The following is a 13,966-nucleotide window of genomic DNA, read 5'->3' as shown; positions in this document are numbered from 1 at the left end:
GGTGGTGGTGGTGAGTGTGGCGGTAGTGAGTGTGGTGGTGGTGGTGAGTGTGGTGGTGAGTGTGGTGGTGGTGGTGAGTGTGGCGGTGAGTGTGGTGGTGGTGAGTGTGGTGGTGAGTGTGGTGGTGGTGAGTGTGGTGGTGAGTGTGGTGGTGAGTGTGGTGGTGGTGGTGAGTGTGGTGGTGAGTGTGGTGGTGAGGGTGGTGGTGGTGAGTGTGGTGGTGGTGAGTGTGGTGGTGGTGGTGAGTGTGGTGGTGAGTGTGATGGTGAGTGTGGTGGTGGTGGTGAGTGTGGTGGTGAGTGTGGTGGTGAGGGTGGTGGTGAGTGTGGTGGTGAGTGTGGTGGTGGTGAGTGTGGTGGTGGTGGTGAGTGTGGTGGTGGTGAGTGTGGTGGTGAGTGTGGTGGTGAGTGTGGTGGTGAGTGTGGTGGTGAGTGTGGTGGTGAGGGTGGTGGTGAGTGTGGTGGTGAGTGTGGTGGTGAGTGTGGTGGTGGTGAGTGTGGTGGTGGTGGTGAGTGTGGTGGTGGTGAGTGTGGTGGTGAGTGTGGTGGTGAGTGTGGTGGTGAGTGTGGTGGTGGTGGTGAGGGTGGTGGTGAGGGTGGTGGTGGTGGTTGAGTGTGGTGAGTGTGAGGGTGGTGGTGGTGGTGAGTGTGGTGGTGGTGGTGAGTGTGGTGGTGAGTGTGGTGATGAGTGTGGTGATGGTGGTGAGTGTGGTGGTGAGTGTGGTGGTGAGTGTGGTGAGTGTGGTGGTGAGTGTGGTGGTGAGTGTGGTGGTGGTGGTGAGTGTGGTGGTGAGTGTGGTGATGAGTGTGGTGATGGTGGTGAGTGTGGTGGTGAGTGTGGTGGTGAGTGTGGTGAGTGTGGTGGTGAGTGTGGTGGTGAGTGTGATGGTGAGTGTGGTGGTGGTGGTGAGTGTGGTGGTGAGTGTGGTGATGGTGGTGAGTGTGGTGGTGAGTGTGGTAGTGGTGGTGAGTGTGGTGGTGAGTGTTATGGTGATGGTGGTGAGTGTGGTGGTGAGTGTGGTGGTGGTGGTGAGTGTGGTGGTGAGTGTGGTGGTGAATGTGGTGGTGGTGAGTGTGGTGGTGAGTGTGGTGGTGGTGAGTGTGGTGGTGAGTGTGGTGGTGAGTGTGGTGGTGGTGAGTGTGGTGGTGAGTATTTGGTGATGAGTGTGTGGTGGTGAGTGTGTGATGGTGAGTATGTGGTGGTGTGTGATGGTGAGTGTGTGATGGTGATCAGTGTATGATGGTGAGGGTGTGGTGGTGAGTGTGTGGTGGTGAGTGTGTGGTGGTGAGTGTGTGATGGTGAGTGTGTGATGGTGAGTGTGTGGTGATCAGTGTGTGATGGTGAGTGTGTGGTGGTGAGTGTGTGGTGGTGAGTGTGTGGTGGTGAGTATGTGGTGGTGAGTATGTGGTGGTGATCAGTGTGTGGTGGTGAGTGTGTGGTGGTGAGTGTGTGATGGTGAGTGTGTGATGGTGAGTGTGTGATGGTGAGTGTGGTGGTGGTGAGTGTGGTGGTGAGTGTGGTGGTGAGGGTGGTGGTGAGTGTGGTGGTGAGTGTGGTGGTGAGTGTGGTGGTGGTGAGTGTGGTGGTGGTGGTGAGTGTGGCGGTAGTGAGTGTGGTGGTGGTGGTGAGTGTGGTGGTGAGTGTGGTGGTGGTGGTGAGTGTGGCGGTGAGTGTGGTGGTGGTGAGTGTGGTGGTGAGTGTGGTGGTGGTGAGTGTGGTGGTGAGTGTGGTGGTGAGTGTGGTGGTGGTGGTGAGTGTGGTGGTGAGTGTGGTGGTGAGGGTGGTGGTGGTGAGTGTGGTGGTGGTGAGTGTGGTGGTGGTGGTGAGTGTGGTGGTGAGTGTGATGGTGAGTGTGGTGGTGGTGGTGAGTGTGGTGGTGAGTGTGGTGGTGAGTGTGGTGGTGAGTGTGGTGGTGAGTGTGGTGGTGGTGAGTGTGGTGGTGGTGGTGAGTGTGGTGGTGGTGAGTGTGGTGGTGAGTGTGGTGGTGAGTGTGGTGGTGAGTGTGGTGGTGGTGGTGAGGGTGGTGGTGAGGGTGGTGGTGGTGGTTGAGTGTGGTGAGTGTGAGGGTGGTGAGTGTGGTGGTGAGTGTGGTGGTGGTGGTGAGTGTGGTGGTGAGTGTGGTGATGAGTGTGGTGATGGTGGTGAGTGTGGTGGTGAGTGTGGTGGTGAGTGTGGTGAGTGTGGTGGTGAGTGTGGTGGTGAGTGTGATGGTGAGTGTGGTGGTGGTGGTGAGTGTGGTGGTGAGTGTGGTGATGGTGGTGAGTGTGGTGGTGAGTGTGGTAGTGGTGGTGAGTGTGGTGGTGAGTGTTATGGTGATGGTGGTGAGTGTGGTGGTGAGTGTGGTGGTGAGTGTGGTGGTGGTGGTGAGTGTGGTGGTGAGTGTGGTGGTGAATGTGGTGGTGGTGAGTGTGGTGGTGAGTGTGGTGGTGGTGGTGAGTGTGGTGGTGAGTGTGGTGGTGAGTGTGGTGGTGGTGAGTGTGGTGGTGGTGAGTGTGGTGGTGAGTATTTGGTGATGAGTGTGTGGTGGTGAGTGTGTGATGGTGAGTATGTGGTGGTGTGTGATGGTGAGTGTGTGATGGTGATCAGTGTATGATGGTGAGGGTGTGGTGGTGAGTGTGTGGTGGTGAGTGTGTGGTGGTGAGTGTGTGATGGTGAGTGTGTGATGGTGAGTGTGTGGTGATCAGTGTGTGATGGTGAGTGTGTGGTGGTGAGTGTGTGGTGGTGAGTGTGTGGTGGTGAGTATGTGGTGGTGAGTATGTGGTGGTGATCAGTGTGTGGTGGTGAGTGTGTGGTGGTGAGTGTGTGATGGTGAGTGTGTGATGGTGAGTGTGTGATGGTGAGTGTGGTGGTGGTGAGTGTGGTGGTGAGTGTGGTGGTGAGGGTGGTGGTGAGTGTGGTGGTGAGTGTGGTGGTGAGTGTGGTGGTGGTGAGTGTGGTGGTGGTGGTGAGTGTGGCGGTAGTGAGTGTGGTGGTGGTGGTGAGTGTGGTGGTGAGTGTGGTGGTGGTGGTGAGTGTGGCGGTGAGTGTGGTGGTGGTGAGTGTGGTGGTGAGTGTGGTGGTGGTGAGTGTGGTGGTGAGTGTGGTGGTGAGTGTGGTGGTGGTGGTGAGTGTGGTGGTGAGTGTGGTGGTGAGGGTGGTGGTGGTGAGGGTGGTGGTGGTGAGTGTGGTGGTGGTGAGTGTGGTGGTGGTGGTGAGTGTGGTGGTGAGTGTGATGGTGAGTGTGGTGGTGGTGGTGAGTGTGGTGGTGAGTGTGGTGGTGAGTGTGGTGGTGAGTGTGGTGGTAAGTGTGGTGGTGGTGAGTGTGGTGGTGGTGGTGAGTGTGGTGGTGGTGAGTGTGGTGGTGAGTGTGGTGGTGAGTGTGGTGGTGAGTGTGGTGGTGGTGGTGAGGGTGGTGGTGAGGGTGGTGGTGGTGGTTGAGTGTGGTGAGTGTGAGGGTGGTGGTGGTGGTGAGTGTGGTGGTGAGTGTGGTGATGAGTGTGGTGATGGTGGTGAGTGTGGTGGTGAGTGTGGTGGTGAGTGTGGTGAGTGTGGTGGTGAGTGTGGTGGTGAGTGTGATGGTGAGTGTGGTGGTGGTGGTGAGTGTGGTGGTGAGTGTGGTGATGGTGGTGAGTGTGGTGGTGAGTGTGGTAGTGGTGGTGAGTGTGGTGGTGAGTGTGGTGGTGATGGTGGTGAGTGTGGTGGTGAGTGTGGTGGTGAGTGTGGTGGTGGTGGTGAGTGTGGTGGTGAGTGTGGTGGTGAATGTGGTGGTGGTGAGTGTGGTGGTGAGTGTGGTGGTGAGTGTGGTGGTGAGTGTGGTGGTGGTGAGTGTGGTGGTGAGTATTTGGTGATGAGTGTGTGGTGGTGAGTGTGTGATGGTGAGTATGTGGTGGTGTGTGATGGTGAGTGTGTGATGGTGATCAGTGTATGATGGTGAGGGTGTGGTGGTGAGTGTGTGGTGGTGAGTGTGTGGTGGTGAGTGTGTGGTGGTGAGTGTGTGATGGTGAGTGTGTGATGGTGAGTGTGTGGTGATCAGAGTGTGATGGTGAGTGTGTGGTGGTGAGTGTGTGGTGGTGAGTGTGTGATGGTGAGTGTGTGATGGTGAGTGTGTGGTGATCAGTGTGTGATGGTGAGTGTGTGGTGGTGAGTGTGTGGTGGTGAGTGTGTGGTGGTGAGTATGTGGTGGTGAGTATGTGGTGGTGATCAGTGTGTGGTGGTGAGTGTGTGGTGGTGAGTGTGTGATGGTGAGTGTGTGATGGTGAGTGTGTGATGGTGAGTGTGTGGTGGTGAGTGTGTGATGGTGAGTGTGTGGTGGTGTGAGTGTGATGGTGAGTGTGTGGTGGTGAGTGTGTGATGGTGAGTGTGTGATGGTGAGTGTGTGATGGTGAGTGTTTGGTGGTGAGTGTGTGGTGGTGAGTGTGTGGTGGTGAGTGTGTGGTGGTGAGTATGTGATGGTGAGTGTGTGATGGTGATCAGTATGTGATGGTGAGTGTGTGATGGTGATCAGTATGTGATGGTGAGTGTGTGATGGTGAGTGTGTGGAGTATGTGATGGTGAGTGTGTGATGGTGAGTGTGTGGTGGTGAGTGTGATGGTGTGAGTGTGATGGTGAGTGTGTGATGGTGAGTGTGTGATGGTGAGTGTGTGATGGTGAGTGTGTGATGGTGAGTGTGTGGTGGTGAGTGTGTGATGGTGAGTATGTGGTGATCAGTGTGTGATGGTGAGTGTGTGGTGTGAGTGTGTGATGGTGAGTGTGTGATGGTGAGTGTGTGGAGTGTGTGATGGTGAGTGTGTGATGGTGAGTGTGTGATGGTGAGTGTGTGGTGGTAAGTGTGTGGTGGTGAGTGTGTGGTGGTGAGTGTGATGGTGTGAGTGTGATGGTGAGTGTTTGGTGGTGAGTGTGATGGTGTGAGTGTGGTGGTGAGTGTGTGATGGTGTGTGGTGATCAGTGTGTGATGGTGAGTGTGTGGTGGTGAGTGTGATGTGAGTGTGATGGTGAGTGTGATGGTGAGTGTGTGGTGGTGAGTGTGTGATGGTGAGTGTGTGGTGGTAAGTGTGTGGTGGTGAGTGTGTGGTGGTGAGTGTGATGGTGTGAGTGTGATGGTGAGTGTTTGGTGGTGAGTGTGATGGTGTGAGTGTGGTGGTGTGAGTGTGTGATGGTGTGTGGTGATCAGTGTGTGATGGTGAGTGTGTGGTGGTGAGTGTGATGTGAGTGTGATGGTGAGTGTGATGGTGAGTGTGTGGTGGTGAGTGTGTGATGGTGAGTGATGGTGAGTGTGATGGTGAGTGTGTGATGGTGAGTGTGTGGTGGTGAGTGTGTGGTGGTGATCAGTGTGTGATGGTGAGAGTGTGGTGGTGAGTATGATGGTGTGAGTGTGATGGTGAGTGTGTGGTGGTGATCAGTGTGTGATGGTGAGTGTGTGGTGGTGAGTGTGATGGTGTGAGTGTGATGGTGAGTGTGTGGTGGTGAGTGTGTGGTGGTGAGTGTGATGGTGTGAGTGTGATGGTGAGTGTGTGGTGGTGAGTGTGTGGTGGTGATCAGTGTGTGATGTCCCAGGTCCCAGGGGTTGGTGAGCCACCTCCGGATCGGATCTCCGGCGTGTCTCAGTGTCGCGGTCACGCAGCAGTGACCCAGGCAGATTGGAGGCGTACTTGAACCCAGGGCCTCTCTTCTGCAAAGACAAAGATCCCCCTGGTAGCCTCTAGCAGCGCTGTAAGGGGCAAGTGGCTGTCAGTAGCAGCAGCAGCAGCAGCATCTATGAAGGCTCCAGGCCACTGTGGCACACACACAGAGTGGTGGGTGGGTGGCCAGCACCACGCCTGTGTACAGCACAGGCTGATAGGTACACACAGACACACACACACAGACTCACACACACACAACAACAACAGCCATTCACCACTAAGTGGCAGTGACATCACCACGACGCTTGTGCCAGGCCATGTGCACCTGGAGGCCACGTGAAGTGTCGAACGCCCGCTGGCAGGAGGTCACGGGGCAGACCCAGGTGCCACGGGTCGACTGACTGAGATGACTGAGATGAGTGGCTGATGCACCACCTGTGCCCCCTATACTGTGCCAACCTGCTGTGCTTTAGCCACCCGGCGCTCCGCTCGTTGTTGTGAGCGTCGCTCCTCCACCCTCCGTTGTTGTTGGAGGGCGACTGCCTCCAACTGCCCAGTAGCATCCTTCACGAGCCTCCTCCACAGAGGCCGATCTTGACACCGCTGGTACCGGTCATCGGCTAGTCCACTCAGCTCCACGTCCTCCTGTACCACATCACTCCATCTCTTCTCTAGCCCGTGCCGCGCCCGTTTAGCCCCCTCGATCTGGCCGAACAAAAGCTGTTTCGGCATGCGGTGGCTGGGCATGCGGGCTACATGACCCAGCCATCGCAGCCTTGCCCGCCGGAGGAGCCCACCGATGGGACCTTGCCCAGATCTTTCAAGGATTTGTGAGCTCCTCACACAATCCAGCCTGGTTAAGCCCACTCACACAGATACTCACAGACACACACAGACACACACACTCACACAGATACTCACAGACACACACACCCGGTGGTTACCCACAATGCACCCCACCTTGCCGGTCTTGCCCTGGTGGTTGCACTTGGGGCATTCCCAGCAGTTGGGCAGCTCCACGTTCACCACCCCCTCTGCCGCCCCCACCTGCAACACGGCACACCAAGGGCATGGGCAGGAAGGGCATGGCCAGGAGGGGCATTGGGGATAGGAGCATGGGCAGGAAGGGCATGGCCAGGAAGGGCATTGGGGATAGGAGCATGGGCAGGAAGGGCATGGCCAGGAAGGGCATTGGGGATAGGAGCATGGGCAAGTAGGAGCATGGGAGGAAGGGCATGGCCAGGAAGGGCATTGGGGATAGGAGCATGGGCAGGAAGGGCATGGCCAGGAAGGGCATTGGGGATAGGAGCATGGGCAAGTAGGAGCATGGGAGGAAGGGCATGGCCAGGAAGGGCATTGGGGATAGGAGCATGGCCAGGAAGGGCATGGCCAGGAAGGGCATTGGGGACAGGAGCATGGGCAGGAAGGGCATGGCCAGGAAGGGCATTGGGGATAGGAGCATGGGCAGGAAGGGGATGGGCAGGAGGAGGGGCATGGGCAACAAGGGGCATTGGGGCACACACAGGTCATGTCAATGGATCACAATGCACGCTAATTCATGTCAATGTCTGCTAATGAATCACAATGTTAGCTGTGTTATAATGTACAGCGAGGGCAAAAAGTGTTTGATCCCCTGCTGATTTTGTACGTTTTCCCACTGACGAAGAAATAATCAGTCTATAGTTATAATGGTAGGTTTATTTGAACAGTGAGAGACAGAATAACAACAAAAAAATCCGTAAAAACGCATGTCAAAAATGTCATAAATTGATTTGCATTTTAATGAGGGAAATAATTATTTGACCCCCTCTCAATCAGAAAGATTTCTGGCTCCCAGGTGTCTTTTATACACGTAACGAGCTGAGATTAGGAGCACACTCTTAAAGGGAGTGCTCCTAATCTCAGCTTGTTACCTGTATAAAAGACACCTGTCCACAGAAGCAATCAATCAATCAATCAGATTCCAAACTCTCCACCATGGCCAAGACCAAAGAGCTCTCCAAGGATGTCAGGGACAAGATTGTAGACCTACACAAGGCTGGAATGGGCTACAAGACCATTGCCAAGCAGCTTGGTGAGAAGGTGACAACAGTTGGTGCAATTATTCGCAAATGGAAGAAACACAAAAGAACTGTCAATCTCCCTCGGCCTGGGGCTCCATGCAAGATCTCACCTTGTGGAGTTGCAATGATCATGAGAACGGTGAGGAATCAGCCCAGAACTACACGGGAGGATCTTGTCAATGATCGCAAGGCAACTGGGACCATAGTCACCAAGAAAACAATTGGTAACACACTACGCCGTGAAGGACTGAAATCCTGCAGCACCCGCAAGGTCCCCCTGCTCAAGAAAGCACATATACATGCCCGTCTGAAGTTTGCCAATGAACATCTGAATGATTCAGAGGACAACTGGGTGAAAGTGTTGTGGTCAGATGAGACCAAAATGGAGCTCTTTGGCATCAACTCAACTCGCCGTGTTTGGAGGAGGAGCAATGCTGCCTATGACCCCAAGAACACCATCCCCACCGTCAAACATGGAGGTGGAAACATTATGCTTTGGGGGTGTTTTTCTGCTAAGGGGACAGGACAACTTCACTGCATCAAAGGGACGATGGACGGGGCCATGTACCGTCAAATCTTGGGTGAGAACCTCCTTCCCTCACCCACCCACTCTACCACTCACCCACTCCACCACCCACTCACCCACTCATTTTACCACCCATCCACTCACCCACCCAACCACCCACCCACTCTACCACCCACCCAACCACCCACCCACTCTACCACCCACCCACCCACTCTACCACCCACCCACCCACTCTACCACCCACCCACTCTACCACCCACCCACTCTACCACCCACCCACTCTACCACGCACCCACCCACCCACCCACTCACCCACCCACCCACTCTACCACCCACCCACCCACTCTACCACCCACCCACCCACCCACTACCACCCACGCACCCACTCGACCACCCACCCACCTGCAGGCAAGCTGGGTGAACAATCTCGCTGCAGATGGAGCACTCCATGAGGCTGTTGGCCAGGGCTCCGAGTGGGGGTGCCGTCCGCCCCGCCACCGCCCCCTCTCCGGCGTCTCCTCTCGCGGGACTTCCACCACCGCCACCACCACCGCCACCACCGCCACCACCACCGCCACCACCGCCACCACCACCGCCACCACCACCGACACCACCGCCACCACCACCGCCACCACCGACACCGCCACCACCGCCGCCCACCGCCACCACCGCCGTGTCGGGCCCCCCGGAGTCGCGAGCGGCCTCCAGGCACACGGCACAAACGGCCGTGTGTGGCAGGATCGGCTGTGGGAGGGGCGGTGGGCGAAGCAGCGTCATCATCAGCAGCAGCAGCAGCAGCAGCATCGTCAGCAGAATCATCATCATCATCAGTAGAATCATCATCAGTAGAATCATCATCAGTAGAATCATCATCATCAGGAGAATCATCATCAGTAGAAACAGCATCATCAGTAGAATCATCATCAGTAGAATCATCATCAACAGCATCATCAGTAGAATCATCATCAGTAGAATCATCATCAGCAGCATAAGTAGTAGAATCATCATCAGTAGAATCATCATCAGTAGAATCATCAGCAGCAGAATCATCATCATCATCAGCAGCAGCAACAGCAGTAGAATCATCATCAGTAGAATCATCATCAGCAGCAGCATAAGTAGTAGAATCATCATCATAATCATCAGTAGAATCATCATCAGCAGCAGCATCAGTAGTAGAATCATCATCAGTAGAATCATCATCAGCAGCAGCATTAGTAGTAGAATCTTCATCAGTAGAATGATCATCAGCAGCATCATCAGTAGTAGAATCATCATCAGCAGCATCACTCGAATCATAATGATCTGCAGCAGCAGCATCAGTAGTATAATCATCAATCCACGAGTTTCACTGCACACTCCCTTTCACCCACCCACCCATTCACCCACCCACTCACTCATCCACTCACCCACCCATCCACCCACTCATCCACTCATCCACCCATCCATCCACCAAACCATCCACCCATCGACCCACTCATCCACCCACTCATCCACCCACTCATCCACCCACCCACCCATCCACCCACTCATTCACCCATCGACCCACTCATCCACTCACTCATCCACCCACCCATTCACCCACCCACCTATCCACCCACTCGTCCACTCTCTCATCCATCCACACATTCACCCACCCACTCATCCACTCACTCATCCACCCACTCATTCATGCACCCATTCACGCACCCACCCATCCACCCACTCATCCACTCACTCATCCACCCCACCCACTCATCCACTTGCTCATCCACCCACTGATCCACCCACCCATTCACTCACCTACCCATCCACTCACTCATCCACCCACACATTCACCCACTCGTCCACCCACCCACTCATCCACTCATTCACCCACCAACCCACCCATCCACCCACTCATGCACTCACCCACCGATCCACCCACCTAGTCACCCATCCACCCACTCATGCACTCACTCATCCACCCACCTAGTCACCCACCCACCCATCCACCCACCCATTCACTCACCCACCGATCCATCCACCTAGTCACCCACCCACCCATCCACCCACTCATCCACTCACTCATCCACCCACCCACTCATCCACTCGCTCATCCACCCACTGATCCACCCACCCATTCACTCACCTACCCATCCACTCACTCATCCACCCACACATTCACCCACTCATCCACCCACCCACTCATCCACTCATTCACCCACCCACCCATTCACTCACCCACCGATCCACCCACCTAGTCACCCACCCACCCATCCACCCACTCATGCACTCGCTCATCCACCCACCTAGTCACCCACCCACCCATCCACCCACCCATTCACTCACCCACCGATCCACCCACCTAGTCACCCACCCACCCATCCACTCACTCACCCACCCACTCATCAACTCTCTCATCCACTCGCTCATCCACTCGCTCATCCACCCACCCATTCACCCACCCATCCATCCACCCACCCATCCACCCACTCACCCACCCACCCACCCACTCACCCACCCACCCACCCATCCACCCACCCACCCACCCATCCACCCACCCACCCACCCACCCGCCCACCCAGCTCACCGCGACACACTGCCGCATGAGGCAAGACTGCTTCATGCGGCCTGGCCCGCCGAACTTGCGCATGTCCCGGCAGAAGTGGCAGCTACCGCACTCAGTCCTCGCGCAAGCCAGGCACCTCCGGCACCTCGTCCTCCTCCTCCTCGCTCCGCCTCCTCCTCCTCCTCCTCCGCCTCCTCCACCTCCTCCGCCACCTCCTCCTCCACCGCCTCCGCCGCCACCGCCGGCGCCAGGAGAGGCCACGACCGCCGCCGTCGTCGGAGGCATCGCGGCCGCGGCCGGCGAGGAGGAGTGGAGAGACGATGAGGAGGTGCAGGAGGCGGTGGAGGATGACGAGGAGGAGGTGGTGGAGGAGGAGGAGGACGATGAGGTGGATGTGGACGAGGGCGCGGGTTGTTGCTGTTGCTGTTGTTGTTGGAGGGTGGAGCGAGATTTCTGACGGCCGGTGCCTTTGGGCTGTTAGGGAGGGAGGGGGGAGGGAGGGAGGGGGGAGAGAGGGGGGGAGAGAGGGGGGAGAGAGGGGGGAGAGGGGGAGAGAGGGGTGGAGAGAGAGGGGGGTAGGTGGGGGTTAGGGGGATGTAGGCCAAAGAGTTGAGGGTCTCTGTGTCTCCCCACTCCACCCCCAGTGACCCCCTCCTAACGCCACCACCCCTCCCCCCCAGTGCCCTCCCCTCTCCCCCCTCCCCCCCAGTGCCCCCCCCCACTCCCTCCCCCCCAGTGCCCCCCCCCGTGCAGTGCTCACGCGTCGTGGGGGGCGGGGCCAGGTGACGATGGGGACTCCGGTGATGGCCGCCTCCACGTCGTCCCCGGCGTGCAGCTCGAGCAGCGCCTGTAACCACGACAACGGACGGGTCATCGCCGTAACCACGACAACCGACGAACCACCCTCACCGTGACCCCCCTGCCCCCGCTACTCCACCCACCCCCTCGCCCACCCCACTACCCCTCCCACTCCCTCACCCACCACCCCCACCCACTCACTACCAACAACAACAACAACCGCCATTCGCCACTAAGTGGCGGTGACGTCACCACGACGCTTGTGCCAGGCCATGTGCACCCTGAGGCCACTTGAAGTGTCGAACGCCCGCTGGCAGGAGGTCACGGGGCAGACCCAGCAGGTGCCACGGGTCGACTGACTGAGATGATTGAGATGAGTGGCTGATGCACCACCTGTGCCCCCTACCGTGCCAACCTGCTGTGCTTTAGCCACCCGGCGCTCCGCTCGTTGTTGTGAGCGTCGCTCCTCCACCCTCCGTTGTTGTTGTTGGAGGGCGACTGCCTCCAACTGCCCAGTAGCATCCTTCACGAGCCTCCTCCACAGAGGCCGATCTTGACACTGCTGATACCGGTCATCGGCAAGTCCACTCAGCTCCACGTCCTCCTGTACCACATCACTCCATCTCTTCTCTAGCCCGTGGCGCGCTAGTTTAGCCCCCTCGATCCGGCCTGCCGGAGGAGCTCGCCGATGGGACTTTGTCCAAATCTTTAAAAGATTTGTGAGCTCCTCACACAATCCAGCCTGGTTAAACCCAGGATAGATCGTAAGCAGGCCAGCCTAAATGTTTCAAACCAGGGTAGATGTTCCACTAGGGGGGTTTCACAGGCGTAGAGAAGGGAGGGAATGACCGTGACCGAGAAGGCTGAAGCTTCGTGTGGAGCAATAGACCAGGTAGCTTCCACACAGCGTTACGCAACCGATGAAAAGATGTCGCTCGACTGATTGAGATCTCTGCTGTCAAACCGGAGCTTGTCGTAAGCACACCGCCCAGGTATGGAAAACTCTCCACTCTCTCTCCGTAACTGATCCATCACCAATGAGGAGCTGAGGATGTGGAGTGTTTGATAGCACAAAATACCCAGGCAGGTGCTTCGTTTTCGTGGGGCTGATGGTAAGGCCCCACCTCTTAGTGGCACGCTCCAGATTCAGCAACAGCGTCTCCAACTCCTCTGAGTGAGCAGCAATTACCAGATCATCGGCATACATAACGTGGTTGACAAATAGGGAGCCATCCCTTGACCGCACCCGGGCATCGATCAGCCTCCCATTGTATCTGTACCAGATGGAGATTCGTCCGGTACAGCCATGAGGATTCACGAACTACGTGGTCGAAATAGATGTTAAATAATGTGGGAGCCAGAGGACATCCCTGTCGCACCCCAAGGTGAACAGGGAATGGCTCCAACTCCCATCCACGTAGTTTTACCCAGGTCTGCCCACCATCATGAAGGTCCTTAATGATCGTGAGCAGAGGGTCAGGGACTCCAAAAGCACGAAGAACTACCCAGAGCCCAGGCCTATGCATGGTATCATATGCCTTGACCAGGTCAATAAAGCAGAGATGCAGGTCTTGTTGGAATTCCCTACACTTCTGCTGCAGCAGACGGACAGAAAATATGGCATCTGTGCAGGACCGCCCTTTCCTGAAACCACATTGGGGCTCCGCAAGCCTCTCCTCAGCGTGCCTGGCAAGGTGTTGTTGAATAATCCTGGCCAGGACCTTTCCTGGCACACTGAGGAGTGAGATGCCCCTGTAGTTGTTACAGTCTGTGCGGTCCCCCTTCTTAAAGAGGGGGACCACCAGGGCATCCTTCCAATCCTGCGGAACCCATTCAGTGGTCCAGACTGTTGTTATGATGTCATATAGGGCAGTCTGTGCACAAACGCCACCCTCCCTCAGCATTTCGCTGGGCGATCATCTCTGTGTGGCGCTTTTCCTGGTCTCGGACTCTGGATCGCCTTCAGTACTTCCTCAACAGATGGCACCTCAGCCAGCCACTCGCAGGGGGTGACTTCTTCCAATATTTGAGGCACCGCAGCCTCAGCAGAGTCATCCCCACTTTGCCCCATGATGTTTTGCAGGCTGAGGGGTTTCCACTCCCTCAGGACCTCACAGAAATGCTCAGCATATCTGCAAATCTGTTCCTGGGGGTCGGAGATTGGATCACCGTTCTTTCCCCTAACGATGGTAATAGGTGTGGCGCTGCAGGTTACTTTTTTGATGGCGTTATATAGAGATTTGTGATCGCGGGCCACTGAGGCAGACTCCATCTCCTCAGCAACCCGCGACCACCACCCATCCTTGCAGCACCTCACGGCCCTCCGAAACCTCCGAGCGAAAGCTGCGGTAAGCCTCCTCATTCTCTGACGTGGGATTCTGTAGCCGATGACAGTGGGCCTGTCGCTTTACTTCAACCATCCTCAACACCTCCTCTGTCAGCCAGGGTC

At 56.6% G+C, this 13,966-nt stretch overlaps 1 protein-coding gene across 1 annotated transcript in view; it reads right to left on the bottom strand.

The window, feature by feature from the left end:
* LOC142905313 (uncharacterized) overlaps positions 1 to 13,966 on the bottom strand; it is a 41,096-nt gene that overhangs the window by 16,196 nt on the left and 10,934 nt on the right. Inside the window, exons 4-8 of the mRNA XM_076056746.1 lie at positions 11,480 to 11,566; positions 10,741 to 11,193; positions 8,592 to 8,933; positions 6,561 to 6,647; positions 5,555 to 5,647 (exon numbers count right to left, since the gene is read on the bottom strand). Of these exons, the coding sequence (XP_075912861.1) occupies positions 5,555 to 5,647; positions 6,561 to 6,647; positions 8,592 to 8,933; positions 10,741 to 11,193; positions 11,480 to 11,566 (1,062 nt within the window). The remainder of the gene's footprint in view (positions 1 to 5,554; positions 5,648 to 6,560; positions 6,648 to 8,591; positions 8,934 to 10,740; positions 11,194 to 11,479; positions 11,567 to 13,966) is intronic.

The sequence above is a fragment of the Petromyzon marinus genome, chromosome 77 (genome assembly GCF_048934315.1).
Source record: "Petromyzon marinus isolate PM22_M1 ecotype Great Lakes invasive population chromosome 77, UKy_Petmar_22M1.pri1.0, whole genome shotgun sequence".
Lineage (NCBI taxonomy): Eukaryota > Metazoa > Chordata > Hyperoartia > Petromyzontiformes > Petromyzontidae > Petromyzon > Petromyzon marinus.
This window is presented reverse-complemented; position numbering and strand designations above follow the sequence as displayed.